Source organism: Primulina eburnea, chromosome 14 (genome assembly GCF_022965805.1).
Source record: "Primulina eburnea isolate SZY01 chromosome 14, ASM2296580v1, whole genome shotgun sequence".
In the NCBI taxonomy this organism is placed as follows: domain Eukaryota; kingdom Viridiplantae; phylum Streptophyta; class Magnoliopsida; order Lamiales; family Gesneriaceae; genus Primulina; species Primulina eburnea.
The window spans coordinates 902,431-929,161 of NC_133114.1; the positions used below are offsets into that span (position 1 = coordinate 902,431).

Genomic DNA, 26,731 nt, shown 5'->3' on the forward strand with positions numbered 1-26,731 from the left:
TTCTTTGGGAAAATAGAATTCCAACAAAAAAAGAAATTAACATCACAGTTGAAAAAAAATGAATTATTTCTTAAATATTATCCATACAAAATGCAATATCAATAAATTAACATCACAGTTGAAAAAAAATGAGTTTCCTTCATGGTTTTCTACGGATTCAAAAAGGATTGTATCTAAGTTATTGGTTTCGAACCCTTGTAGAAGGATTGGGATCCAAGGTATAATGAAGACGCATTGGTTTAGAAAAGGGTTCAAGAGACCTAACGCATTCTCCATGCAAGAATCTATCTTTGAAAAATTCGATGAAGAGGAGAAATTCATGCACGAAATGATAAAAAAGTCCCCGTCCTCGCCGGCTTTCCACAACGCTTTTCAGTTCATTTCCGCGATGTCCACGGTCGAGCATGTTCGAGGATGAGCGCAAGGTGGGGTCCACATTCGCGTCGAGATGTTCGGCAAAGGTTATCATGGCGGCGAAGAAGCTAGAGTTTAAGGTTGCAAGGATGAAGGATTTCAAGCTGAGGTTGTTAGGGACAACCGAAGGTCGAAAGGGGCGATTGTCCCTATACGCCGAGGTTTTTAAGGTGGCGCCGGAGGTGACGGTGGTCGAGCTTTCGAAGTCTTCGGGGCGACACGTTGGAGTACATTAAGTTTCGTGAAGATGAATTTAGGCCCGCGTTGAAATACATTGTTTGGACATGGCAAGGTGACCCTTTATTTGGCGAAGAATGTTCTAAGCGATGATTTTTCCATTTTTTGTTTTTAATTTAAATTTTTCGAGTAACGGTAACACATGTATTTAATTTAATGCCTTCCCCTTGAATTGCTATAGACGGGAAACTTTTTTTTTTTTTTTTTTAATGTAATGGATTGAGGGTTAGTTAGTCTATGGCATGATTTTGTATATGATATTGCTTAAATTAAGGTAAGTCTTTGACTTTGGATATATATTTATTTATATAAAAAACCAAATATTTTCTATATATTAACCGGGAAAATTACAATTTTAGTTATGTAAAGTATTCAATTTTGGATTTTATTCATTTAACTTGTCGAAGTTCGGTTTTAATTCAATAATTTGGATTTTTTTTAGTTTTAGTATTTTTTTTCACAAAACCACTAATTCAACTAGACATTACTCTCTTATGTGGCCCGTTTCAAGTATTGAAGTTCATTTTGCTTATTTATTTATTTTTTTGATTATAAGAAATTGAATTAGAGTAATATGATCTTAATGTTGTCATAGGTATCATGTAAGAGAAATCAATGCTAATAAATCATATTTGGAAGAATTAATGATTTCGAGAAAAAAAATATAAAAAATAAAATAAAATTTACAAGTTATTGTATAAAAACTAAACTTAATAAATTATAAAACTAAAACCCAAAACATATCAATTTACTGGAGTAAAATTATAACTTTCCATATTTATTAAAGTTTCAAATTCAAATAATTTCCCACTCCACATACATATGCTATTAATGAGCTGGAGCAACTATCGAAAGTAATATCATGTCTAATAATAAACAACAAAGGAAAAACTGTAAGTGTTTGTAATTTCATTTTTTTTAATCGGTAAAAATAAAATATATCAATAAAAAAGAGTCATAAGTACATCATACACGGGACATACCTGGGCAAATAACAAGTCATGACATATAGATCAAGTGTTGACTTGATACTACATAGTTATATTATCACAAACTATAACTCATATTAAAATGACAAACGTTGCAATTTTAGTTCTTTCTTGATGCAACACTGATATGACACTGACATAACGTTAATGTATACAATGTTATACAAACACTCATGACATAAAATGACTACAATTATCAAGAATTAATAGATACAAAAATAAAAATGAAATTTGACAATGGAAGTACAAAGAAGACATGCGCACAACAAATTATATCTATTAATTTGTTATTATTATTTCATTTTAATTATAAAATGAAATATAGGTATGGCAGGAGTTCGATCTCCAACATTTTAGCGTTCCTAGTCATCCAATTGTGAGAGAGGGTGGACGAGAGAAACCCAAAGTTTGAGCCAAGACATGATCTCGAAAGAAGAAAGAAATGAAGATGGAATTTCAACTCCTTGTTGATGTGGTAGCCAAGCCGTTTTTGGCTAGGATGGGATCATTTGATGTCTATACAACTGAGAAGTTCATTGTCGGTGGCTGTCATTGTTAGAGACAATCATGTTTCTGTACGTATATAAATATGATAAACAAATATGCAGAAGCTAAATCGAGCGTTAACTCCGGTCATTGAATCATTTTGATTTCTCTGTTTTTCCTTCCGGTTGAAAGCCTTCTAAACACTCCAATCTCTCTATAGATGACTGTATGAGATTGTATGCTTAGGGACCTCAATCGCCTCTATTTATAGGCGTTTCTCATACCATCAACGAGAAAAGTCGGGAGCATGAATGTCAAAAGAAGAATCGTGTACGCATCTAAATTTTCTTGGCCATCGTCAATATCAATCTGTACACGCCTCTTTTAATATGTGTCATGTTTTTCTTAGAGTCATTGCATCTGGCATGAAGATTAACTGATCATCAGTGCTATTTAAGATTCTAAGGCTATGATTTTTTTCTGAGAGGTAATCATAAGGATTTGTCATTCCATTAAGCCGACTATTCGAAGATGTTGGTGTACTCTTAATGATCCAGTTACTCCGCACAAGTACAAGCAAGTACAAGACTATATGAATGTGCAAAATGTAATTGCTCTCAGACTAAAAGGGCAAGCTCTTAACATCTCCTCTGCAGACCTACTGAAGTTCAAGAAATAAATCCTAGAATAACTGGCGGTTGTCAAGAAGTCAACTAGTGATAAGAAGAGTCCAACTGATAGATCAGATAAGATTTTATAACACCTTTATCAATACATTAGAATGTCAAAGTCCATGCGCACCACCTGCATTGTAATATTTGTCGGAAAGAACGATGACATTGCACAACGACTTCCTGATTTGGGAACGAATATCAGATTCAAAAATAACGACGTTGGAATCAAAGCCTATAAATAGATAAGTTGAATGGACTTTTAAGCTCTCCCAACCTTATGAATCATCAAGTTCTTGAGAGCTTATCTGATCGAGCAAAAAAATCATCACACACAAATCTTATTTTATTTGATCATTTAATTATCATTTTGTGCTTAGTATTTTTCTGAGAAATCATTGTAATTGACAGAAAAAATTCTTACTGATCACTTTGTTTAAGTTTGTGAATATACTAAGAGTTTCACTTAGACATTGTTAAGCTCTGCTGGACTTAGAATTTGCAAATTGTTGTAATTGTCAAAGTCTTTTAATAAAAATCCTTCCACGAGAAATAAAGAGTGACACATAAGTTATTCAAGTCTCCAAACATTAAGAAACACGTATTTGCTTTTATACTAATTAAGTTACCTTGTTTTTAGCTTTCATTTGATAATTAAATTGTTCTTTCAACTGCTAGCTGATAAATACTCAACTAATAAAAATTTCATTTAGTGTTGTTAAGCACAACCGAAATATTTATAAAATTTGTTAAGATTATTTATTCACCTCACTCTAAATCAATCTTGGATCCTAAAAAAATTTATATATAAATGTTTGACTTCTTCCATTAGTCTACTCATCCAGAAGCTATCACGGTTTCAACACTGATATATATCTATATTATCGACATTATATTATTAATAAATTATTTTATAATAAATAATTTTAGTTTTTCACGCTATGAGAAAAAATAATAAAACACTAACTCACAATTTTTTTTATTTTTGTGAACTAATTAAAATATAAGTTAAAATCCAGACGATGAGCTAATGAAAATGAATTTTTTTTAATTATGAGATAATTCTTCCAATGAAATAATAAGAAATATTGATATTGTAAATAAAAAAATATTTATTTATAAATATTATTAAACAAGAAACACATTTTCGGGGAAACATCAAAAGTAATGGCATGACCAAAATCCATATATAATATGACATTGAAGATATTTTGGTGGATTAATTTTGCAACACAACAGCAAGAGTAACTATAAGGCACAATTTAATTAATAAGATGAGATAATCATAGTGTGAGAATAATTAATAAATCGAAAGATATATATAACAAAACAATGTATAACTCCAACTATTTTAAAACTCGAGCCAAACGTTAGATGAAACAATTAAGGAAAAAAATTCAATATTTTATCTTTCGCACCAAGTTGCGTTTTGAGATGATTTTTTTTAATATATATTAAACAAATAAAGATAAAAAAATGAAATTATTATTTTTTCTGTTGTTGTTGTTATTATTATTATTATATTATTAACTAAGATAATGATTGTGCATTGTTGTACCTAATCCATGATACAAGGTTTTGTCGGAAGATTCACTACGATAATGTTTGAACAAAGAACTCCTACTTTATTTTTTTTACAATTAATTAGTTATAAGTCATTCTTAATAATTATTACAGACTACGTAGAAAAAAGAAAGAATCACTTTCGCCTAGTTTCTTCGAAGACAAGTTTGATAATTTCATGTTTGATTTCTACGTTTTAAAGTCAAAAAACATAAATTAGTATATGCGCATCGACATCTCTTCACGCGTGATGTGTGCGTATACATTAAAGTTTAATTTAATAATTAATTTTAAGTAAATTTTTGTATTGGTATAATTTTTTAAATATTTTTTTTTAGTTTTTATATACCCAAATACTTTCATTTCCTTTTTCTTATTTTTTTTTTTTAAGAATTTGAACCCAAAAAATATTCAAAATATGCCAAGAAATTAATAGGGATATTTGATTGGAGTACCAAAGTCTTTAAGAATAAATGGAAATATTAATATAGTGTTAACGTATTCGACAGGATAATTATTTTCAACCAATTAATGCTAGAGCATCATAAAAAATTTCAAATTGAAATTATGATCATGTATGCTTAATTAATTATATTTTAATAAAAAAATTATATATCTAAATGGATATCAAACAAATAGATTTCTTCCATTCAAAATGGCAGTTTTATATTATTATTATTACGATTTACAACAATTTGTTTTGAATTTCTTTGTTATTTCATGATCCAAGGTAAGAAACTAAATTATAGTCAAATATTTACACATGCTATAAATAAATATATATCCCATTTCTTGATTTTACATCACAAAATAGCATATAATATCCGCTGATTATATAACACCATTTTCCAATACAATTTCTTCGAAAAAATTGCATCTATTAAACCAAAAATCATATAATTCTTAACAGATAAGTTTTCACACAAGATATATATGAATAAATCTTCCACCTTGGCTAAAATACAAATACAGATTGTAGAACATGGACAGCTTCAAGGGACAGATTAATCGGCCTAATTAAATTACTAGAAAATTTCCCCGCAATAATATAATTATGAAGCCTCAGAGAGAAGTAAAAAAGACTTGACTCAGCTTCAAGAATTATATATCTTATGCCACACATGTTAAGTCTATAAATATCTGTTATTCAATCTTAGTCAATTTCAATTCATTTGTTCAATATATTTCCCAAAAAAAAGTGTTCAATCTATTCACCAGAATTAATTCTTGCGAAGATCGGAGCTCGAGCTGTAGTTACCCTTCAAAACTCGTTGATCGAATCGAATCGAATCATCTTGATACGAATTCTTATTAAATTTCTTGCTTCTTAGTATTGATAGAATGGAGAAAGGTAACTTGTTAAATGGGAACTGTTTTATCGACCTCAACTCGAACCCCATGCAGAACCCTAGTGAATATTCGGTAAGCAATATTTTTGTCAAAAAAAAAAAAGGATTTATTTTTATTTTATTTTATTTTTTCATTTTATTTTAATAAAGGGAATGTTAAAATTGTATGAATTTAATCATTTTTTTCATCAGAATTCGGAGTTTGAAGATAATTTTAATTGTCATGAAAAAGGGTTGTCATTGAAAGATCATGAGGTATGCCTAATCATATAATATGCTGCAAATTATTATATTTTCTCTTCATGCCATTTTATGCATTATGTGATATAATCTGTATATTATAACTAAAATTCTTGATTAATTATTTACTATGTTTATAGACTATATAGTATATAAGTTTGCAATATTAATTTCATGCACGTAAACTAAAACTGATCCAGGAGTTGGATCGACTAAAATCCGAAAACAAGAAGCTGAATGATATGCTTGCGAATTTCCTCAAAAATCAAAACGATTCGACACAAAAGCAATCTAATTCTGAGGAGAAGTTTTCGCGGAAGAGGAAGCTCGACGATTCGAATTTTATTAAAAAGAGATGTTGTAATCAAGCTTGTTGCGAAGAATGTTGGTCACATGGAAGACCAAAAGGGATAAAAACTAATGCTTCGAAAAAAGTTTTAGTGAGCGCTGATCCCTCGGACACGAGCCTAGTAAGAATATTTTGATGATAAATAAAACTTGTTATATCCAGCATGAAAATCTGCATTTGTGGATAATGCATTCTTAATTCTTAAACATTTTTAAAAGATAAGAGTAAATTTGATTTTTTTTTCTCGTTGAGAGCGAATACGCCGAGTTTTCTGGATATTCCTCAATGTCCCGACTATTCACGGCATGAACTCATTATCTTATATAAGAATTTCAATTGCATTTTGCAAAACTGGAACTTTTTACAGGTAGTAAAGGATGGGCACCAATGGAGAAAATATGGACAAAAGGTTACAAGAGATAATCCATCTCCAAGGGCCTATTATAAGTGCTCTTTTGCCCCCATTTGCTCAGTCAAGAAGAAGGTGAGTTCATATCATCTTTTTAATGAAACAACAATTTAATTTAATTTACTGTAGATTTATTCAAAACATTCAATTTTAATTAAATTTAATAGAGATATTGCTTTCGGAATTACTTTGTGCTTGTAGGTGCAGAGAAGTGTAGATGATCCATCCCTTTTAGTTGTTACATACGAAGGCAAGCACTACCACCACCGCTCTTCCTCTCAATCTGAAACAGCCAGAGTTTCGTCTCCAGGCTCGATTTCCGGTGACTGTACAAGCCCTACAGCGAGTCTTGATTTGAGAGATCCTATAATGCACAGCAAAATGCAGAGGGCTATAGCAAATTGTGATAGCAAGGAAATCCAAGAATTTTTTGTGGATCAAATGGCTTGTTCCTTGACAAGAATTCCAGGTTTCACTGCTGCACTTGTTTCAGCAATATCAGGAAGGATACTAGACGAGGAAATACCTGAACCATGATGAGAAATGCTAGTAAATGAAATGATTTTGTAATTTTGGAATAAAAAATATACACATTTGAGAGGTAAACAATACAAAAATGTATACATAACAGGGCGTCAAGATACGTGATATAAACTACATGAACGAACTCGTGCAGATTTTGATACGAAAAGAAATGAAACAGGAATCGAATTTAAAGAGCAAGGCAGCGAAAACAGCCGTCCCGTTAATTTACATGCATATTGTTCACCATTTCATGTAATTTCAAGAAAGACATGCCTGAGATAATCATACAATTTTTCTTCTAGATGCTATGCCTATTAAGCTTTAACGTTAAGCATTACTAAGAAACATAGAGCTGGGAAAGTGAACCTTGAAACCCAGATTCAGTATGACCGGTAGCTTTTTAAGAAGCAAGGTGGCCTCAGCACAACTCGGTATCGAAATTGAGAGAAATTCCCATACTGAACAGCTCCTGACAGAGAAGCTTCGCTCCGTATGGGACGTTGGCCACGTTCTTACAGCTGCGGCAGATGTGAATCTGTGAGGAATCACTCAGGGTGAAGAGGCGCTCGTGTAAATTTGCAGCTGCACCGTGGGCTAATAGACAGTCGCGTTCCATCTCACAGAATTTGATCCCGCCAAATCGCTTCCTATCTGCAACTGGCTGGCGGGTAAGTGGATGGACTGGCCCTGTATTCCTGAATTTCACTTTATCCTCGGCCATGTGAGTGAGGCGCTGGTAGAAAGTTGGGCCCATAAAAATCAGGGAACGAACTGCTTCTCCAGTCCGACCATCATAAACTCTTTCATGCCCCCATCTTGAAAATCCAAGCCTGCAAGTTACATGTGCTTAAATATATCCAAACATACAAATTGATTAGGTATAATAAAATGTTAAGTGGGACGGACAATGATTCTCCTACATAACGGATGATACCTATGAAGTTGAGCTGTGATATCTTCAACCGATGGTGTTGAAAATGGGGTGGCATATTTTAGTGCACCCCCCAGGGCAATCCCTTTGCCTAAGGCGGCCTCTAAAAGTTGACCAGGAGTTTGTCGGGAGGGAAATGCGTGAGGATTTATCACAATGTCTGGGACTATTCCTTGTTTCGTAAAAGGGAAATTTTCTTGAGACTCCAGAAAGCCAAGAACGCCCTTCTGTCCATGCATACTCGAGAACTTGTCGCCAAGACATGGAGAACGAACCTGCACAGTCATCCTTATGCCACAAATACGATGAAAAAACTAGGGTATAATGAAATTTTAGAGAATGCGAACAAGAATCAAAGGGCCAAATTGGTCTGTGACAAATCGAAGAGAGTAGCTCTCGGTTGTGTTCACAAACATGGAGACACAATTGACATAAAACACACATCAAATGCAATCCAACAACAGTGGCATAAGTTGTGGGGAATACTCACCTGTCCTAGAGATACAACGGCATAGTTCTTTCCATCATCATTAGCAGAAAGCACGACTTTGTGAACCATCCCTCTTTCAGTGTGCCGCAACTTAATGCTGTGATCGACCCCCGATTCAGAATGCTTTCCTATGATTATGTCGCCTGTTTGGAGGTTGGCACCAACGAAGGGAAGACCATCATCGTCAAGGCTGTCTACCCGACCAATTTTGCTCTGTGTTTTCCCAAAGCTTATACCGTCCTCAGGCTTAAGCTTTTTCCCTAATCCTTCGGAGCTCTCAACCTCCGCCTTATAACTTCTAATGTGTTCAGATCGAAACATTTCACGCTCCAGGGATGAACGATTCATCACAATCGAGTCCTCTTGGTTGTATCCCAGATGGACATTAACAGACACAATCGCGCATTGACCATTAAAGAACTTGGGGTGTGGGATCATCCCCCTTTGCTGATGAGAATATGATGATTTTCCAAGACAATCAGAAAGCATCGTCCGGAAAAGTGGCCTCTGGGGGTAATACAGCTGATGAGAATTAGTATCGACTCTGGCCTTCGGGTTTGTCGTAGAAAATCCAATTGCTTGCTGGGAATGCTTCTTGGACTGGTAGAGAACTCTCTTCGTGTGATCGTGGTTGTTGAACGGAATGATTCCGCAACTTAAGCCTTCCAAAAACGAACAATCTAACTCACAGTGTGTATATACAGGTTGCCTGGATTTTTCAGTGGTGAAAAGGTATCTAATTCCCCATGCAGTCTGGCAATCTTCCTCTTCTTCTGGTCCTATTAACTCTATTATTCCATAATCTAGTAGAGTCTGAAATGTATAATCTCCTTTTACTCCTTTAATCTTCTTTAAATTTCGAACAACTAAAAGAGGCCGGAGTATCCTTCCAGAATCAGCAAATATGCGCACTTCAGAATGATGCTCGTCTCTCTTAATCTCAACCTACAAGAGGACAGAGTGTGAAAAGTTCGCCGACAGAAGCTGACAAATGAAAGCACGTTGGTAGACAGTCACAGCAGAGTAATGCTATCATGCTACAGAAGAAAATGGGGGAAAGAAAGGAAAATGAGCAATTATTTTCCTTATTTATTACTTCTTAGGATGCTTCATTCTGCAATAAAAATATAATTTATACAAAAATGATATTTATTCGTTACTCTGAAACACGTGTGACAGGTACCAATCAGGTAACAGCAACCATGAAAATTAATGCATGGTAAAATAGTCCCATTTAGAAATCATATTTACTCTATTACAAATTAATTGATTTAATGCAAAGAAAAAATTGGAATCAAATTTGAAATCACAAACCAAACAAGGCACTGAAGACAATTTTTATTTGAAGTTCCTGCAGGTAATGAGATTTGCTAACATCTTATGGCATTGCCAATCTCAACCTACGATTTGAGATCTGCCACTTAAAGTTTCCAAGGAATACAAAATAAATGTAGATGAACCTGATGAGGCACTTCCATCCCTGCGACGTTTACGTCTTAGCTTAGCAACAAATGACGCAGAATTTTCAACCACTCCAACCCAATCTCCATCTAAAAGAACCTTTTGCTTCCCTTCGAGCAAACTTGAAGTATCGTCAACCAAAATTTCCATTCCACACTGGCGTAATTTTCGGAGAAGACCATTCTTTTCCAATACATTGGTGCTGACAAGACCCAAGCTTGCTAGATTCTTAACTAGTCCACAATTTTCTCCATCAGGTGTAGAAAGGAAGCAAATCTTACCCCAGTGAATGGGTGGCTGCATCATAATGCAACCAATCATAAGCTATTCTACTATTCTTGTTGAGATATCAAGAATATAGTTAGAATGCTAATGAAAACAAGATTCAAATAATATGAAAAACACCTGTACGCCACATCTGGCCAAAATAAACTAGGAAATGTAGTTTCCCTGTAAAAAACTACACCAACATATGCATGAGAAGCAGTTTTCAAAGCAGAAGAGAATTTGGCCAAGGTATTACATAAAAACTAAACTCAAAAGCAAACAAGAACAAATTTTGCTGTCGATTTAAAGCAGAAGAGAATTTGACAAAGGTATTATATAAAAACTAAACTCAAAAGCAAACAAGAACAAATTTTGCTGTCAATTTAAAGAATCAATAGTTCACCATCCTTTACAATGCTGCACCATGCTCATGATCAAGTACAAACAAAAACCCCAGCACCAATTGAAATCACACAAAAAGAACTACGACGCACACTGCTTTTTAAATGGATAAAGTAGGTCAAACATGGTGAAGCGAAGGTAAAACAAGCCATGCTGAAAACAAAAGAAACATTTTCAGATAGTGAAAACAAATCAGAGTATCAGTTTCAATGGGAAATTGAAACTCAGTCAGAGAAGGAAAAATATGTTGGTTAACTGCTTCCCGCACGACCATTTTCGAATAGTGAAAACAAATCAGAGTATCAGTTACAGATTGAAACTCAGTCAGAGGAAGAAAATATGTTGGTTAAGAAACTGCTTCCAGCACGACCATTATTAAGGTACAATGCATAGAAACAAACAAAAAAATCAGAATGCACGCACATAAGCAATACAAGCTCTCTACAGGATTCAGTTGCTACACATGAAGAAAGCATGCCTCCACAACTCACATTTTTTGTTTGGGGACTGGCATGATGAATAAACCAATGAGACAAAGCAACACAAGGAAGGATGGAGCAGCCAAGAGTGTGACAAAAAGGCATTTGCTCCAAAAGAATAGTATGATGACAGACAAAAGCAAAAAAATTAAGAATCATAAAGAGAAAGGTTGAAATGTACGCTATCAAAAATGACAACAGCAGAAGATACAATAAAAGATTGTGTTTGATCAATATACAATAACAATCAAGCCTTTATCTCACTAATTGGGATCGGCTATATTTATCCTCCTACATCATTGTGTTCTTCCCTGTTATATCATCATCTATATTTAAATGAATTTTATCCTATTTTATAGTTATTAACCAGGTCTTCTTTGGTCTTCCTCTTTCTCAGTTAATGTGAGTATTTTTTATGATCTCAGATTGCCTAATTGGGGCATTTATTGTGTTTAATCAGAATCTCTCCAGAAAATTTTGGAGATCATCATGGGTAAGTATGTGCTGAAATTTTGAAATGGGTCGCGATAGATGTAGTGCAGTAACTGTGGTGATTGTAGGAAAAACAGAGAGCAATTTGTTATAGCTGTATCTTTTGAAGGTAGACAAATAGCATGTTTGAAGAAAATTAGGGGGAAAAAAACAGAAGAATGGTTAAGTAAAATAAACCATTAAAGTAGCAAAATTGCCACTCAAGTTACAATCAAGCCCAATTCAGTTTCCTAAACAATGCATCAAGGTTACCCAATCGTTTATCAGGATATTATACATTTCTGAAATCTGGAAATAACTATTCCCCATTGAACGTATTATTTTGGCTTATCACAGAAATAGCTGCTAATTTACTAAGCACCATGTTGAAGTACAGTACAATCACATGGCAGGAGTTGATGCAATAAAGACAGAATCCATAAAATGAGTTTTCACTTTTTAGAGTCAAGTCCTAAAACCAGATAAATAAACATGACAACTTACGGGTATCTAGCATCACCAGCCCTCCCTGTGTATGAAACCTGCTGGCGTGTTTTCCTCATATCACAAGTCGCTTGCAAAGGATTTGTTCGCCTTAGAGTAGCCACAACACCAGAAATTCTCTCCATCCTCTTGTAAGGATGTGACCAAGCTCCAGTAGAAAAAGCCCTGGAAAGACCGTTCGTGATGATTGAAGTATCCAAGTAGTGTTCAATTGATTGTATCTCCCGATCTCCATAAAGATCCCTTTGCATGGCTTTCACCATGCGCCTCTCAGCATGTTTTATGTGAACTCTCAATTCTCTCTCAAGTAGCTCACTAGCCAACTCCAACCTCTTGTTCCTGAAATCATCCCTGCTGTCAACTTTGCGAAGTCCCATGTAAGCTTCTAACACACACTTGACCATGTATGCCAGAAACCGAGCCTTCTGCCCCAAGCTTTTGAGGTTAGGAAAGAGAGAATTTTTAAAGCATTCTTCCACAGACTCTGTAGGTGGGAATTTGCAACCCTGCATGAGTTTCTTAACATGATTTACTGCACTGTCCACCTTACGGAAACCCTCATAATTTTATCAGCGACATGAATCGATGCAACAAGTACATTTGCAACCCTGCAGTTTTCGATGTCCAGATCTATCAACTTTACAACTTCTAGGTCATTTGAAACACCCAAGGCAAAGAACAGAATCCAGATTGGAACTTCAGTTGCCATAAAGTAAACTGTAAGGATCTTCTCTCATCCACTGATGTGCTCCACTTTTGGAACTAACTTTACGTGAACTTTTCTTCGTTTGGCAACTGAGCGATATGCGATTGACCAATTCGGATCTTTTGCTATCCACAGTCTTTTTAGACACAATTAACTGCATTGGTCACAGAAGAGCACTTCTAAGTCATCAATAAAATGGTTAACTGGTAATAATAAATGGTGAGAAGTGAAATTAAATAAAGCTCGTGAGTTTGTTACTCTACTACTCGTGTAGCCAGTTAAAGGGTGAACTGGTGTGGATAAAAGACATTGACTAAGACAAATCTTGACCTTGTACCACAGCATTTTGTGTTTTAATTGATACTACAAACTCCCTTGTTTGAACTTTACCAACATTTGCAAGGAATATACAGAAAACCATTATAAAACTAAACCCTCACCTTCTCAGCACCCTTAATAATAAAATATCCTCCATGGTCAAATTCACAATCCATTTTCTCAGTTCCTTTCTCATTGCACAAATCTGATTTCACCATTACCGGGAGGCTGCCAAATAGAATGTCACTCTGATGTACACTTACCACCGTCTTTTCAACTTCTTGTTGTACACCAGTCTTGAACTTGTCACTACTAGCAAGATTTTCGGTAAAACCCTGAAAAGTTACAAAATGATAACAAGATAATAAAATATGATACATAAATTTTTTAGGAGGTAGAAAGCTTTGGCTACATCATCTGACAGTAAAATTTTATATAGGTCTTAGTTTCGATCAAAAAATAATAATAATAATTTGAAAAGGTAGGTACAAAATAGACACAGTATAGCATCTGTTCGAAAGCTACAACTACTACAGTTCTTAAGAACGTAGGTCATGCAAAAATTTACGTGAAATTTTCAGAAGATGAAAACAAATACAGTAAGAGGAAAACTAAAAGAATGTAGAACGAAAAGGTTACATAAAAAAATAATCTAATACATACTACTAGTTTATCGTATAATATCTGTATCTATGCTCATCATCTAGGAGATGCTCTTCGACCAAAAATATTCTGATTGTTCATCCACAACCAAAGGTTTTACATAAAATGAAGAGCAATCCCACAGAACTAGCATAAGCAACACAATCAAGGAACTACTGTTTTAATCCACTTTTTAGAACTATAACATGCGTGTTAGGAAACCTTAACGGAAAAAACATGTTGGTCAAAATTAGCTTGGGGGTGGTTGAATGCCAAAAAAAAGATAGATTCTCTGACAAATAGAACCTCCAAAATGAACCTGGTCGCCAGCAGATTGTACCAAGCATTCAACCCACAAAATACAAGAAGCAATGATCACTGAAGAAATAAAAAAATAACATGCATAAACCCTAGTCCAGAACGTCTTCAGAAAAAGAAAGAAATAATCTTAACACGGATCCATTTACAAACCTCAAGACGAGTATCGATTCTGATCTTGGATGAGTAGGTCATATTCTGAAGCCGTGCATGCCGGGGCAATAAATTTAAATAATCCTTCCCACCATCGGCTGAAAACTTATCGCCAGTCCAAAAGATAGGCTTCTCAAGGGTAACCTTCCCAAATTTGAGAGATACCTGCCTCCAACCATCATCTCTCCTTTTCGATGGATCATACCCTGGCGAGATAAGAATCTCACCAACAGAGTCAAACAATTGTTGTATACCATATTTAACAAAGTCGTTATATGAATTAATTTGGTGACTAATTAGCCCATACTGATCAAAAAAGGCGGTCGAAGCCTTCTTGCAGAAAGTTTTCAGCGACCCTTCACCTAATTCTTGAAAAGAACTGCCCACATCATCACCGTCATCAGAATCAGAAAGCTCAAAGTCCATATCATCGTCAATATCCATTCTGGTGGTGCCATTGGAAAACTTCTCATTGACGCCACTAGGTCCAGCTTTCGGAAAATCCGATCCACCCATCTGTTTAGAAACAACAACAAAAAACATAAAATTGTCAATCCCCGACCAATATAACTCAAATTTTCTTTCAAAATCCACTTATGTGATCGTTTACAAAGACTCAAACATAAATGGTTTCTTCAGCACAAAGAGCAAGGTAAGCAGCTCTAATGGCTATACTTTCATTACAGAAAATAATTTAACACAGAAAAAGCTTAATAACTCTCATTCACTCATGCCCCATAAAAAATAATAATTTCTACGCACAAAAAAAACTCCTTCAAAACACATAATATTAGATAGGAGAACATGTTTCTATTAGTCGCATTTTATGTTAATTCTTTTGTGTATATATAGCATCACCCTTGTACTAAAACTCATTCACTCATATCAATACAATAGAAGTTTCTCTCACCCAACTCTTCAATCAAAACTATAATATGGGATCAGAGCCCAGACCCACCGTTATGTGTTGAACTGCCCTAATAGACCACCCGCTAATATCTTGCATATTTCACGCTCCAAATGTTTATTCTTGGACGTGAGGGGCTGTGTTAGATGTCTCACATCGGCTGGATTAAGTCCTTGAGAATTATATATACAGACTTGAACAATTCTCCCCCTTTAAGTAGCTTTTGACGTTGAGTTATGTTCAAGTCTCAATCTTAACATGATATCGTAGAGTTAGATCTGCTGGCTGCTTTGTTCTTCTCATGGCTAAAGGAGCTCAAACATTGAACGCTCAAGCTTCAAATGCCAATGCTTCGAATCCTCAAAATACCAGAATTGTGTTTGAAGATTCAAGCATTCCATTTCATCTTCAAAATGGAGATCATCCCGGTTTGATACTAGTTTTTCACTCACTTACAGCCGGAAACTACAACACCTGAAATCGAGCAATGTCAATGGCGTTAACTTCAAAAAATAACCTCAGATTTGTTGACGGTACGGTATGTTTCTGCAACCATTGCTTGACGATCTATTATATGGAGCATTGATACGATGCAATCGTATGGTGATTTCATGGCTCCTTAACTCCGTCAATCGTGAAATTTCCGATAGTTTAATGTACATTTCCACTGCACGGGAGATGTGCATCGATTTGCTAGATCGATTCCGCCAATGCAACGCTACTCGAATTTTCCATATTAAGAAAACTTTGAGTGTTATACAGCTGTTAGGTGAGTTTTTTAAATGATGTGGGGCCCACGCTGAATTTTATATTCAGAATTTAGAATCCCACATCAGAAATATTTAAAAAACTGACCGTAGGAATTAGTTATAAATAGAACTCAATTCCTTCAGTTATTGTATCCCAAAATCAAAAGCTTTTTAGCTTTGATAAAAAGAGAGTATATAGAAAAAAAAAGAGTGTATTTTTTTCTTGAGTGCGGGAATTCTCTTGTGTGAGTTAGAGAAAATATTTTTCTCGGTATACTCGGGTTGGGATCGTGAGATATTGAGTGTATTGGTGTATACACTTGTTGTAATATTTCTTCCTGTTATAAAAGTTGCAGTGCTCCGTGGACGTAGCCTATATTGGGTGAACCACGTAAATCTTTGTGTTCTTGTTGGTTATTTTATTCCGCATTTTTTGGGTACTATTATCATCGGTGTTGGCATTGCTTCGGGGTAATTTCCCAACAACTGGTATCAGAGCCTTGTTGTGAAAATTCTTTAAAATTCTGAGTATACTCTGTGGTTGCAGCTTTGTCTGATCTTCCACATCAGAAAAGATTTTTTAGATTTTTTGTTAAGGCTAGAGAAGTGATGACCGGAGATAATGGATCGGGACCGGGAATCAACAAGTTCGACGGTACAGAGTATACGTTCTGGCGACTACAGATTATTGATTATCTGTACAGTAAGAAGTTGCATCAACCTCTATCTGGAAAAAAGCCGGAAAAGATGGAGGATGATGACTGGAAGCTTCTTGATCGACAGGTGTTAGGTGTAATACGATTGACCCTAACGAAGAACGTGGCACATAACGTGGCGGAGGCAAAAACAACGGAGGAGATGATGTCCATTTTGTCGGACATGTACGAAAAGCCATCGGCAAATAATAAAGTACATCTCATGAAGAAGTTATTTAACTTGAAGATGAGAGAAGATGTATTGGTGGCTAAACACATCAATGAATTCAACACGATTGTTTCACAGCTAACATCGGTTGAAATTAAATTTGATGATGAGATTCGGGCACTTATTCTTTTGGCGTCTTTACCAGACAATTGGGAACCGATGCGGGCAGCGGTTAGCAACTCTGTTGGAAAAAGAAAGCTACAATTCAATGATGTCAGAGATCAAATTCTTGCTGAAGAAGTTCGCAGGATGGATTCGGGTGAAGGAACATCATTGAGATCTGCTCTAAATCTCGAGAACAGAGGAAGAGAAAGGAGTGGCGAAAAGAGTTTTAACCAATGGCATGGTGGGTCCAAGTCAAGAAATGGAAAAGACAAAAGCAACTTTGAAAAGAATGTGAAGTGGTGGAGCTGTGGTGAGACTGGTCACTTGAAAAGGAATTGCAAATCAACAAAGAACAAAATGTTGTTACTGAGGAGGTACATGATGCTCTATTACTATCCATGGAAAGCCCGGTTGATTCTTGGGTTATGGACTCGGGAGCTTCGTTTACTCATTCCCGTAGGGTTTCAAATAAGCCTAATCATTTGTGTGATTATTATTGTTTTGCTACTAATGTTTCTTCTTCACCTACGGCCCATTATTTAAACATGTTTTAGAGTGACGCAAGTTGTCTTCTTCATATAAAGCTTTTGTTAATTGTTCACGAGCGTATCATCCGTTGTTGAACCTCGTACCTTTTCTCAAGCTGAAAAATCTCCAGTGTGGTGCCAGACCATGGCTGCTGAGTTACGAGATTTGGAGGACAAAAGTATTTGGTCAATTGTTCCCTTGCAACACTGTAAAAGTGTTGTGGGTCGAAGGTGGGTTTATAAAGCAAAAATCTTAGCTGATGGGACTTTAGAACGTTATAAAGTGAGGCTTGTGGCTAAGGGCTATAGCAACAAGAGGGAATTGACTATTTTGATACTTTCTCTCCCGTTGCTAAGCTTGTCGCTGCTATAGCTCTTCTTGCTTTAACTGCCATTCATGGCTTGTCTTTAACGCAATTAGATGTTAACAATTTCTTCTTACACGGGGATTTATTAGAAGAAGTTCACATGTATTTACCACTTGGTTATCACCGAAAGGAGGAGATTTTACCTTCAAATGCAGTGATTAAATTATACAAGTCCTTATATGGTTTATAGCAGGCATCCTAACAGGGGTTCGCAAAATTTTCTTCCTCCTTAACTCGCATTGGTTTTGTTCAGTCGCATGCTGATAATTCTCTCTTTCTTAGAACTTGTGGTAATATTTTTTTGGCATTGCTAGTCAATGTTGACGACATTGTTATTGCAACCAATGATGCAGCCGAGGACTTGGGCAACTTAAAATATTTTCTGGGTATTGAAGTTGCTAATTTCTTGCGAGGGATTTATCTTTGCCAGCGTCATTATGCCCTTCAACTACTTGATGAAACTGGCTTACTTGGGTGCAAGCTCGCACTACACCTCTGGATGTGAATTTTAAAACTTTGCCAGGATGAAGGTGAGCTTCTTCCTGATTCTTCTTTGTATCAACGTTTGATAGGGAATCTTCTGTATGTCACAGTTACACGTCCTGACTTAGCTTACTCCGTATATAAGTAGAGTCAACTTGTTTCTGCTCCTGCCTCCTCGTGACGCCCATTTGCATGTTGCATATTTTGTTCTTAAGTAAGTCAAAGGAACGATTGGGCAGGGATTATTTTACAGCTCCTCATCTGATCTCAAGTTGAGTTTATTCTCTGAATCTAACTGAGCTGCACGCCCTGATACACGTCGCTCTGTAATCTGTATTTGGTTTTTGTGTGCTTACTAGTGGCTCTTTGATCTCTTGGAAATCCAAGAAACAACATATTGTTTCTAAGTCTGCGGCGGAGGCCGAGTATCGCTCTATGGCTCTAGCCACTTGTGAAATGGTGTGGTTACTCTCTTAACTAAAGGATGTACAAGTTTGTGTCCAGCTTCCAGTTCTTTTGTCCCATGATAACCAAGCAACTCTACATATTGCCTCTAATCCAGTCTTTCACGAAAGAACAAAGCATATTGAAATTGATTGCCATGTTGTTCGGGAACGCACTCAAGTCGGCCTTCTGAAAGTTCTCCATCTTGCTTCTCATCTGCAACTTGCTGATTTGCTAACAAAGCCTCTCTTTCCAGCCCGGTTTCGTGAGTTCTGGGTCAAGATGGGTATTCTAAACATTCATTTCCCATCTTGAGGGGGAGTATTAGATAGGAGAACATGTTTCTATTAGTCGCAGTTTTTGTTAATTCTTCTGTGTGTATATAGAACCACCTTTGTACTAGAACTCATTCATTCATATCAATACAATGGCAGTTTCTCTCGCCCAACTCTTCACTCAAAACTCTAATACATAACTAGCGAAAAAGGTAACATGCATTTCACTTTGCAAACCATTATTCACATAAAAAAACAAAAACAAAACAAAACAAAACTCACATTCCCAAAAGACCCATAAACCTTTGAACGACTACGAAAAAAGATATCGCACAATATGAAAAACATGAGATTGAAACTTACTTAAATCTTACTGTTGGGTTACCAAATATTTCAATTCTCAAGCATTTTGAAACTTTTGCTCCTCGTTTTAGACACCCAGCATACACACATTCAAACTCTCTTGGCGATGGAAATATTTAGTTGACTAAAACGCTGCCCTGCAGGAGAAAAACCAAAGACTCAAAATTTAAATAAAAAAAAACCCCACAAGAAAACCAAAGAAAAGGAAGAGAAAAGGACGGGAATTTTTTACCCGTTCTCCTTTTTACTTGCTGGATACTAGCAAAAATTTTGGTGCAGAGATAAATTAATGCCTAGATTGCTGTACGAATCTGTGAAGTGAGAAGTCAGTCGACTGGCTAACGAGTGAGGTGTAGTGTAGGGTATAGAGAATTAACTTTCTTTTAAAACAAAATTACAGAAATAATGCCATGTCCTTGTATATTTATAAATATGGAGGGAAATTCGGAAGATATAGATAAGGGTAGATAAATATTTTAATAAATTTGGAAATTTCGGAAAGGTGGTATGGTAGCTACAGATGGGTCATAAATCAACTTAAAATAACGTTTTTTTATGATACTATCGACGCATACGTTACATGTTAGTTAATTGGTATAAAATGTCTTCGCAAAGACAAGCTCGTCAACATTCAAGACAAGGCTCTCGGTGGGTGAAAACGACATAATTGTGTGTACAGATATAGTTCACATTTAATTGTATGTATAGTAAACTTTTGTTAGAATATATATATGGATCAATGAAAATATAATTTTTAAGAAAATTAAATGCAAATAATGTAATAATATTTGAGGTAGGTACCCCCTTGCTACACAAAGTCCAGCTTGAAATCATATCTATGTTGCAGTCCATGGACATTGATTTGTAATGATTAAATTAACATTTAACCAAATGAAACAAATCATGTGTCAATGTATGTTCATATTACTTGCTTGCAATCGGCAGCAAAGATTTCTTGAAGTTGAGACACAATTGCATAGTTATAAGTCCCAAAGCTGACTCCTGTTGTGGTATAGAAGTAATCACATATTAGATTGCTGGTCCCTATATGGGCTCGAACGTTGCTGACTGCATATTTTCCATGGTTGACACGTGTGTAGCCTGCGTATATGTTTCTGGTTGCTGAGCCTTTTCTGATGGCAAGCCCAGTTAGATTGTATCCTGGAACAAGATAATATCTTAACTCGACTTTTCCAGAACATTTGTTGTATCTTGAAGAAGAGCACAGGGTGTTGGTGTAGAGATCTTTTAGTCATGGACCTGTGTTGTTAATGAAATGCGCCACGTATGCAACTAATTGCTGTACCTTAGCATGCTTGGCATAGACTACCTAAAACCAAGAAGACGTAACACCAGCCTTTTGAGGTCGAACATGGAAACTCTAGTCCCAACATAGAGCGGAAAAATCAAGGGACCGGGCACAAATCCAAGTATCCAACCAAGGAAGATTAAAAAGAAGAAATTAAGGGAGGTGTATTGGTTCTAGACTTTTAATGACTTTTATGGAGTTTAAAGTCTAGAAGTTTCAAACTAGACTTTTATATACTCGTTTTTTTTTTTTTATCTACGGGGTGGGGACACCAATTACATTGTGTCTAATTTATTTTCACTCTCCTGTACAGGCTCATTCCTAGTCTGTCTTCTTCCATGATCATCAGCAACTTTATCGGAGGTTCCTCAATAATCTTCCAACCTCTTTCATACTCCAGGGCTACCGAAGCCAGGAAATCAGCTGCTCTATTCTGTTCTCTGTATATATGGTGTACTCTAACCTCCCAGTCCTTTGCGAGTAAGTTCTGACATTTGGAGACTAAGTTGAGCGCGGACGAGGATGGTGTCCCTTCGCCATGAATCCACTTCACTACTGTTTCTGAGTCGATTCCTACTACTACCTTTTTGTGCCCTAACTGCCATGTCATTTGTAGTCCTTTCCATACAGCCCATAATTCTGCTTCCTCACTCGTACAACTGCCAATATTATTGATGAAGCCTTTTATCCATTCTCCACGATCATCTCGCAGGAGGCCACCTCCGCCTGCTCTTTGGCCCTGAAGTTTAACACAACCATCGACATTTAAAGCACACCAATCATTGGGCGGAGGAATCCACTTAATCAGCTGATCTTCATATATGTTTATGTTGTTTGTCAGCACCCTACGTGTGGAATAGGCAGTCCTAATATCCCAATATTGTACTTTAATCCACTGAATCTTCATTCCTATATCGATCCTCTTACCATTAAACACGAACTCGTTCCTCCATTTCCAAATCCACCAAATCGCAATAGCGAACATCTCTTTCCAGTCTGTTACACCATCTTTATGCCTATCTTTCGATAGGTTTCTCCTTATCCAATCATCAAAATTAATTCCTAACTCAGCCTGATATTCACGTGGGGACCTCAACGCGCACCATATGCCTCTAACTTCATTACAATTGCGGAGCATATGGTCCACATCCTCAATTTCCTCTAAGCATAACGCGCAACGACCGTCCGTCGTAAAGTCTCTCTCAGCTCTTACCTTGTTGCTCATAATCCTCTTATGGGCCACTAACCAAATAAATGCACAAATGCGGTTCGGTACTCGAAGTTTCCAAATTTCGTTCCAAATGTGCTCCGTCCCTTGATTGACTGATTTGATTATCATGTCATAAGCCGATTTAACGGTGAAGTAGCCATTTTTGGTGCCCCCCCAGCAGTAGCTATCCTCAACACTTTCATCCTCCAATAAGGTGTATGCAGCTAATTTATTCTTGGTTTCCAGAGGCAGAAGTCCCTCCAAAGCTTGCCAGTCCCATCCTTCTCCTGGTATCCAGTAATCCTTGACTTTTCTCATTTCTTCCTCTATTGTAATAGCTTTGATTAACTCATTCTTCAGTGGTTCCTCCATCAGCCACCTATCCAACCAGAAAAGAGTAGATTTTCCACTTCTAGCTACCACTTTTTTCCCTTTCTCCAACTCAGTTGCAAATTTGGATATCCCCTGCCAAGCGTTTGAGGCGCCTTGTTTTGCTTTGATTCTACTGGAACTCTCAGCCCTGCACATGTATTTTCCTTGCATTATTTGCTTCCAAAGGCTCATTCAACTATTTATAGTTTTGTACTTTTCAAATATTATTTATATTATTCATTAGTTAATTAACTCTACAAATATGATTTGATGGGTAAATATTTTTTAGTGGATGATGGATATCCAAATCGACGTCAACTCTTGACTCCTTTTCGAGATGTACCTTATCATCTTCAAAAATTCACAGGTCAATGTCGTCACCTTGAAGATGCTAAAGAGTTGTTCAATCTTTGTCATGCTTCTTTGAAGAATGCTATTGAGTGGACATTTGATATATTTAAATCACGGTTCAAAATATTCAGGAAGACTCCTACATTTCCATATACTAGTATTGGCTTGTACTGGATTACACAATTTTCTTTGAAAGAATTGTCGATTTGATGAATTTCAAATTGAATCAGATAATAAGCTCGATTGTCTTCATCGGCACAAGTTTATAAAGGTGACAGCTTTGATCAGTTATTTGATACCCAAGAACAACAACGAGCAAATATTAATGCATAGAGGGCTACCATAGCCAATGGAAGTGGAGCGATGTTGATCAAATTGTCAATAATAATTAGATTTTTTTTTGTAAAAGACTAAACATTATTTTGATTTTTCTTTTAATAAAATTTTATTATGAACTTATAAAAATATTGTTCATTAATATGTTAAACTGGCATAAAGAATTGAAATTTTGATTTCAATAATTTGGATATTTCATTTGTCGTTTTCCACAAATTAAATTGATTTAATTTTTAAGTAAGTAAAATTCATTTACATTCATAAATAAAAATATAATTTAAAATTGAAGAGGTCGTCTATGTCCAATAATTATTTAAAAGAAAGTAAAAAAAATAAATCACAATTGTAAATCGCAAAAGTCACATAATTCTATGAAAAAGTTTACAAAAAGTCTACAAAAATATTGAAAAATAAATCTATAAGAGTATATGAAATTTGTTTTACTATTACTATGAGATTTTATAAAAGTCAATAAAAATTCATCAACTTCACAAAAGTCAATCATTTAAAAAAATCATTAAAATCTTTAAAAGTATAGAATGAATACATCTCCCGTGAAATTGTGTGCGCGATAATTCTAAATATAATTTTGCTGAAATATCCGATGAATCCCCGCTTCCTAGAGTCAAATCCTGGGTATGCATGCCACTAAAAGAGATGATGTACTGTCTCAACCCTATGGTGGAGATACCAGGTAAATATAGCATAAAAAGAAACATGGGAAATGCGAAGAAAATGAGCTTTTGAATAACATAATTACCACTACATACTAAAATTTTTACCTCGGATATTGCAGAAGAGAGGGATGACCAATACACAGTCTGAGCCAAGTATTGTGATTGACCGAGCCAATCCATAGTACTTATTCTAACCGTTCCTCCATTTCCTATAGATTTGATTGTATCCACCTTGAAAATATCTAGAGAATGGAATGGAATTCATGGCAGAGAACAGAATGTGGAAAATCCAATGAGACCAGGAGCTCATTTTCGATATACATTTCAGTAAGGATATTATATGAAGAATATAAAGTAGAATATTTTGCTGCTTATATTGATTTCGTAACGGGAATCTGTACAACAAAAAGATAAGTGTTTACAAAATAATTGAAAGAAGAATTAACTCAGATTTCTAGATGAGATTTTTTCAAGCGAATCTTAATTTTACAAAAAGGAATAAGATGACATAAATATTAATCAGAGGTGTAGACAAATACATTGGTATAAGATAAAAACACCACCGATTTATTTTCATGATACATGAACAAACATTTTGATAGGAAATAATTTTTTCGCAAATTCTTAAATCCTATACACAAAAAAATGATACTACAAGATTAGTGTTTATAATATCATGTGATTACAAAGTCATAGTCTAGAGACTAAGAAATGTATTTTACAGAAAATTGTCAATCCAGTTTCGCAGCAAGCTTGGTGATTAATTAAAACTTTTGAACAAAAAAATGAAAGATTCTAGACGGTTTGGAGAAATAATACTTCAATTAAGAGCTGATCAAAACCTCTAACTAGAGTAAATAGAATTCTTCAAAAATTATTTACATCAGAAGGATGTAGAGTTAGAAAAATTAGCATACCTAGAATATGTCAAGAAATGATCAAAGAAAACTATAATGAATATCACTTGTCATGATGAGATAGAAATCAACTCCAAGTTAGCCTTAAAATTAAGGAAGACATGGAATATGAGTTCACTTATCGCAACGAACATAAATTATCAAAAGGATATTCAAATTATTATCAAGAAACACTTCACCTCGAATATTGAAGAAGAAGATATTAACCTTAGACTTGAAACTGACAAAGAAAAATCTAAGTTTGGTACTAACAAGCTTTAATTTATCTATTTCAGGTATATCAACAGAATTGAGAGAAATTGAAAACAAGAATATGCATCAATCCAACCATAATCCGAGTTGATGTAACAAGAAATTATCATAGGCTATTGATGAAACCAAATTCTTATCCCAATGAGTTAAAATCATGGTATGAATTTAGGGCTCTTGCCTCAGTTTATACTACATCACTCACCTTCCCAGAAATCTTAGCATTTCCAAATTGGATCAAGTAAATTGTTCATGAAACATGGACAAATAATGATTATTTGTCAAGATGAGATATTTCAGAGCTTTAATTTTTTAGTACATCACCAGAACCAGCCGGAAAAAGCTCACATGAATCATTTCACTTAATTAAGTTCAGAAGACTAGACATGAACATTCAAAAGTTCATCAAAGATCCCTGGATGGTGAAACACCTCTTGTTTCATGACTCACTGAAGACGGCATCTCCACTAGACAAGCATGAGGATTATATGTCTGTCTCACAAAGATGTACAAAGCCGAGTTTCCATTTCATTTAACAAATTATGTATATGGATCTTTTTTGTTAAATACTACAACAGGAAAAACTACAAGTTTTGCATAAAAAAATATTTGAAAATAAAAGAAAAGAAATATTATGTGAAATAACAAGTTGTCGGTGATTAAATAAACTCGTCGAAAATTTTATAATATGACTCATGTGGGAAGACAGTCAGAAAGAATCTGTCCAGAATGCTCAAACCAGAAAGAACCAAAATCCGAGAAAGGTTTTCGGTCCAAATTTGACCGAAAGCATACTGCAGAGATAAATCTAAGTGGTGAAAGTCCACACAAGTCATGTTTTCTCGGAGGACCATTTTAAAGCAAAAGATTATCCAAAAAAGGTAAAGAAGACATGTGATCAACCACTCCATTAATGGAGGATGGACTATTCAACGACCACAACATGATAAATCACTAACTAGTGGTATACCAAATAAAAAGATGTCGACCACAATTGGCAATACAATTTAAAAGTTTGAAGTCCGGATTTCAAATCCACCATGACTTCAATATATATCAAGACAGAAAGAAGATGAAGACATCATTCATGCTCTTCTTTTTTTTTTCAAAAAAAATTAGATATATTTTCATTTTATGTGTAACTAAACAAGTTTTTTAACCTCTACAGGAGGTTTTCAAAAAAAAAAATTGTTATATTTTCATTTTATGTGTAGCTAAACAAGTTTTTTCACCTCTACAGGAGGTTACTATGTAATAATATATTGTATGTTTGAATAAAAGAACCAATGTTTATTGTCTCTCTCACGTATTATTTTCAAAAATTAAACTCACTATACATCATTAGGTAAGAAATGAAACATGGTTGTGCTAAGTATTGTTAAAGGAATCTACATTGGGAACCATATGTTGCGACTGCGTGGTTAAGCTGTGAGGAGCAGGGGGAAATGAGGAAAACGGGAGTCACGGAAGTGTTTATTTAAAAAAAGGGAGTCAATGTAAATTTACTTTTTTATCCTCTGTTTTAAATTTGTTTAAAATTAATTTTTCATTTAGTGTATTTAAATTTTAATTTAATTTTATATATATATAAAATTTGTAATTTAATTAAATAAAAAAAAGGATACATCTCTTCCGCGACTCACCTCAACCCACTCATCTCAACCCTAGTTTCATTTCTTCTTCACAGAGATCTTCTCCTCCTACATTGCTAACAATTAATCATGAGTCTAGCAGGAATTCCTCTGCAACAAATCGCACGAAAAAACCATGTATTGGTAAGAAATTTATTTT

General features: G+C 35.1%; 1 protein-coding gene and 1 pseudogene across 1 annotated transcript; one reads left to right on the forward strand and one right to left on the reverse strand.

Moving 5' to 3' along the window:
- Positions 1-5,527: 5,527 nt before the first annotated feature.
- On the forward strand, positions 5,528-7,244 carry LOC140812384 (probable WRKY transcription factor 60). Its single transcript, XM_073170638.1, has 5 exons — positions 5,528-5,782; positions 5,902-5,964; positions 6,150-6,419; positions 6,666-6,782; positions 6,909-7,244. Exons 1-5 carry the CDS (start codon positions 5,702-5,704, stop codon positions 7,242-7,244), a joined length of 867 nt encoding a protein of 288 aa, XP_073026739.1. The 5' UTR covers positions 5,528-5,701.
- Positions 7,245-7,252: 8 nt separating this feature from the next.
- LOC140811899 (DNA-directed RNA polymerases IV and V subunit 2-like) lies at positions 7,253-19,896 on the reverse strand (annotated as a pseudogene).
- Positions 19,897-26,731: the final 6,835 nt, after the last annotated feature.

Bases quoted from the DNA above. Each gene is read 5' to 3' on its own strand.
- LOC140812384 (XM_073170638.1), top strand. From the start codon at position 5,702: ATGGAGAAAGGTAACTTGTTAAATGGGAACTGTTTTATCGACCTCAAC. The intron at 5,783-5,901 runs GTAAGCAATATT...TTTTTTCATCAG, and splicing joins AGAACCCTAGTGAATATTCG to AATTCGGAGTTTGAAGATAA. The intron at 6,783-6,908 runs GTGAGTTCATAT...TTGTGCTTGTAG, and splicing joins TTTGCTCAGTCAAGAAGAAG to GTGCAGAGAAGTGTAGATGA.